The sequence below is a fragment of the Pteropus vampyrus genome, unplaced genomic scaffold, assembly GCF_000151845.1.
Source record: "Pteropus vampyrus isolate Shadow unplaced genomic scaffold, Pvam_2.0 Scaffold674, whole genome shotgun sequence".
Lineage (NCBI taxonomy): Eukaryota > Metazoa > Chordata > Mammalia > Chiroptera > Pteropodidae > Pteropus > Pteropus vampyrus.
The window spans coordinates 53,896-56,347 of NW_011889455.1; the positions used below are offsets into that span (position 1 = coordinate 53,896).

General features: G+C 30.8%; 1 protein-coding gene across 1 annotated transcript in view; it reads left to right on the plus strand.

The window, feature by feature from the left end:
• DCBLD2 (discoidin, CUB and LCCL domain containing 2) overlaps positions 1–2,452 on the plus strand; it is a 70,356-nt gene that overhangs the window by 50,308 nt on the left and 17,596 nt on the right. The window contains exon 10 of the mRNA XM_011385222.2: positions 1,800–1,950. Within this exon, the coding sequence (XP_011383524.2) occupies positions 1,800–1,950 (151 nt within the window). The remainder of the gene's footprint in view (positions 1–1,799; positions 1,951–2,452) is intronic.

Below are 2,452 nucleotides of genomic sequence, written 5' to 3' on the forward strand. Positions count from 1 at the left end.
TGTTAGTTTATCATAGATAGAAGTGGAAGTCATTGCATTGAATGATATGAAATAACAATCTTTTACCTCTCTTAAGTTTGTCCATCTGCTCCCTCATCTACCCCCAACTCAAGTATAATTGATGTGTTCATTTTCACACGTTCTCCAAGTACGCAAGAGCATACAAATGCAGATGGAGACAGCTTTTGGTTTTGTTTTCAGAAAATGGGAATATATATACAACTTGTTTTCATAATCTAATACTTTTAATAGTATGCCATGTTTGTATTTGGTAACATCAATAAAATTTAAGTTCCTTGAGAGTGGAAACTTTAATTTCCATTTTCCTGTCATGACACCTTGCAAACCTCCATATACCTAGGGATTCATAATAAATGCACATAGGTTAAATATAGCAAATCTTTTTTACTTAGTTTTATCAAACCTTCTTCCATTAAGTTTTTATAAAAACAAAGCAGCAGGATGGAGTAAGATCTCAGGGATAGTTTTTATGTCCTAAATGGTTTTTTATTATTATTCCTATTCCTCTAATATAATAGACTAAATAATTGCTTTTACTTTATTTCAGCATAATATCCGAGGAAATAATGGAAGCTTACTAGTGTGGAAACTACTGTAACTCCAAATAAACCTCTTAGAAAATGAAGGATATTAACATGTCTTGGAAGTTTATAGTCTAATTGCATATGAATCAGCCAAGAAGAAAATAGCTATAGTAGTTGAGATAGTCACTTGAAATCATTTGGAAATGACTTGATAGAGAAAGTAAACGTTTACTTGCTCTCACCTTAATTGATAAAAAATAAACCACTTTGATTTTAGGTAGGTGTTCATTTATTATAGAAACTACCTAGGTGGTTTGGCCTGAGAGAACAAAGAGAGGGCTTTTTTTTTGCTTAGCGGAGCCCTATGCATAGGTCAGAAGACACAGATTTAAATCAGTGCTCTATCTTTGGCTATGCAACCCACTTATATTCTATAAGCTTCAGTTTTCTGAGTTCTGCATATTTTATAGGGTTTATCATGAAGAGCATCTGAATTAATTATATGAAAATGCTTTGTAAATAATAGCTGTTCCAGTTTAAGGTACTATCATATTTGCTTGAAATAGTTGAAGGAATGAGATAGTCACTTGAAATCATATTTTTACATAAGTATTATTCATATAATGCATTTGTTGCTGTTCAGTTGTCATCATTAAATTAAGCAGGGAACAGTGTCACTTTTCTGGTTTGAAAAGCAACAAGAAAACAAAACAGAATGTGGGAACTGTATTTATATAGTTTATCCAGTAGGTGGAGATATATATCTGTTATGTTTTAATACATGTTCACTTTCAGTCTATTTACTGAGAAAAAAATTATGAAAAGTACACAGTAAAGCATTTCCTGTCAGATCTCATGTTCAATTATGCTTTACTTTGAAAATAAAATTAATATATTTAAATATTGGTAATTCCATGGAACGAGAGTTGCTAATTTATTCATACACTATACTGTCTCATTGCAAATGAAACTTTCTTTCCAAATTGCCAAGTTAACATTCTCGTTGTGTTTATATCATCTTAAAATCACTTATATATTCCATATTTTCCTTTTATAAATTTCTTAATGAAGAATGTGCAGCGTCTTAATAGTTTTCCAAATTGTGATTTATTTTCTTAAAAATTAATTCTTATCGTCATACTTTGCAGATCTCATTTAAGGCCCAGAGCAAAAAAACAAAAACATGTTTCAGTGGAGCAATTTAGCCCTGGCCTCTGTTGATGTAAAGTACCAATTTTTTGTTGTTTTTTAAAGATATTTCAAGGAAACAAAGATTATCACCAGGATGTGCGTAATAACTTTTTGCCACCAATTATTGCACGTTTTATTAGAGTGAATCCTACCCAATGGCAGCACAAAATTGCAATGAAAGTGGAACTGCTTGGATGTCAGTTTATTCCTAAAGGTAAAGCAATAATTTGTGTAAGACATGTTTTTTCACTGGATTAATTAAAAATGCAAGGTGCTGTTCTCAGAGAAAGTAATTAATAATAACATGAATGTTTAACCTCTAATTACAGTGTCTTCTTAAAGGATTTTTTAAAAAGAAATTGTTACCCTATTAAAAAGTGAGATATAAGAATAGTCTCCAAAATTACAAATAGAAGAGAGAGCTTCATGAGATGATGTAATGAGATCACTTTCCAAATCTAGTCTCAATCTTAGTAATTTTTAATCAGGTCTCGTGTAATGTAATATTTGTATCACATAAGCACTGATGATTATAATAGTAACTTCGGTCTAAGTGACTTTGGCTTTGAATAACATGAAAATGGAAATAACTTCTTCAATATTGTATAATATTTTAATACTTTATTATTGTATCTTTAAGAACTACCACAGTGTCTGACGCATAGTGGGGCTTCTATAAATATATATTAAATGGTCTGCAGCCACGCTACCCTGAA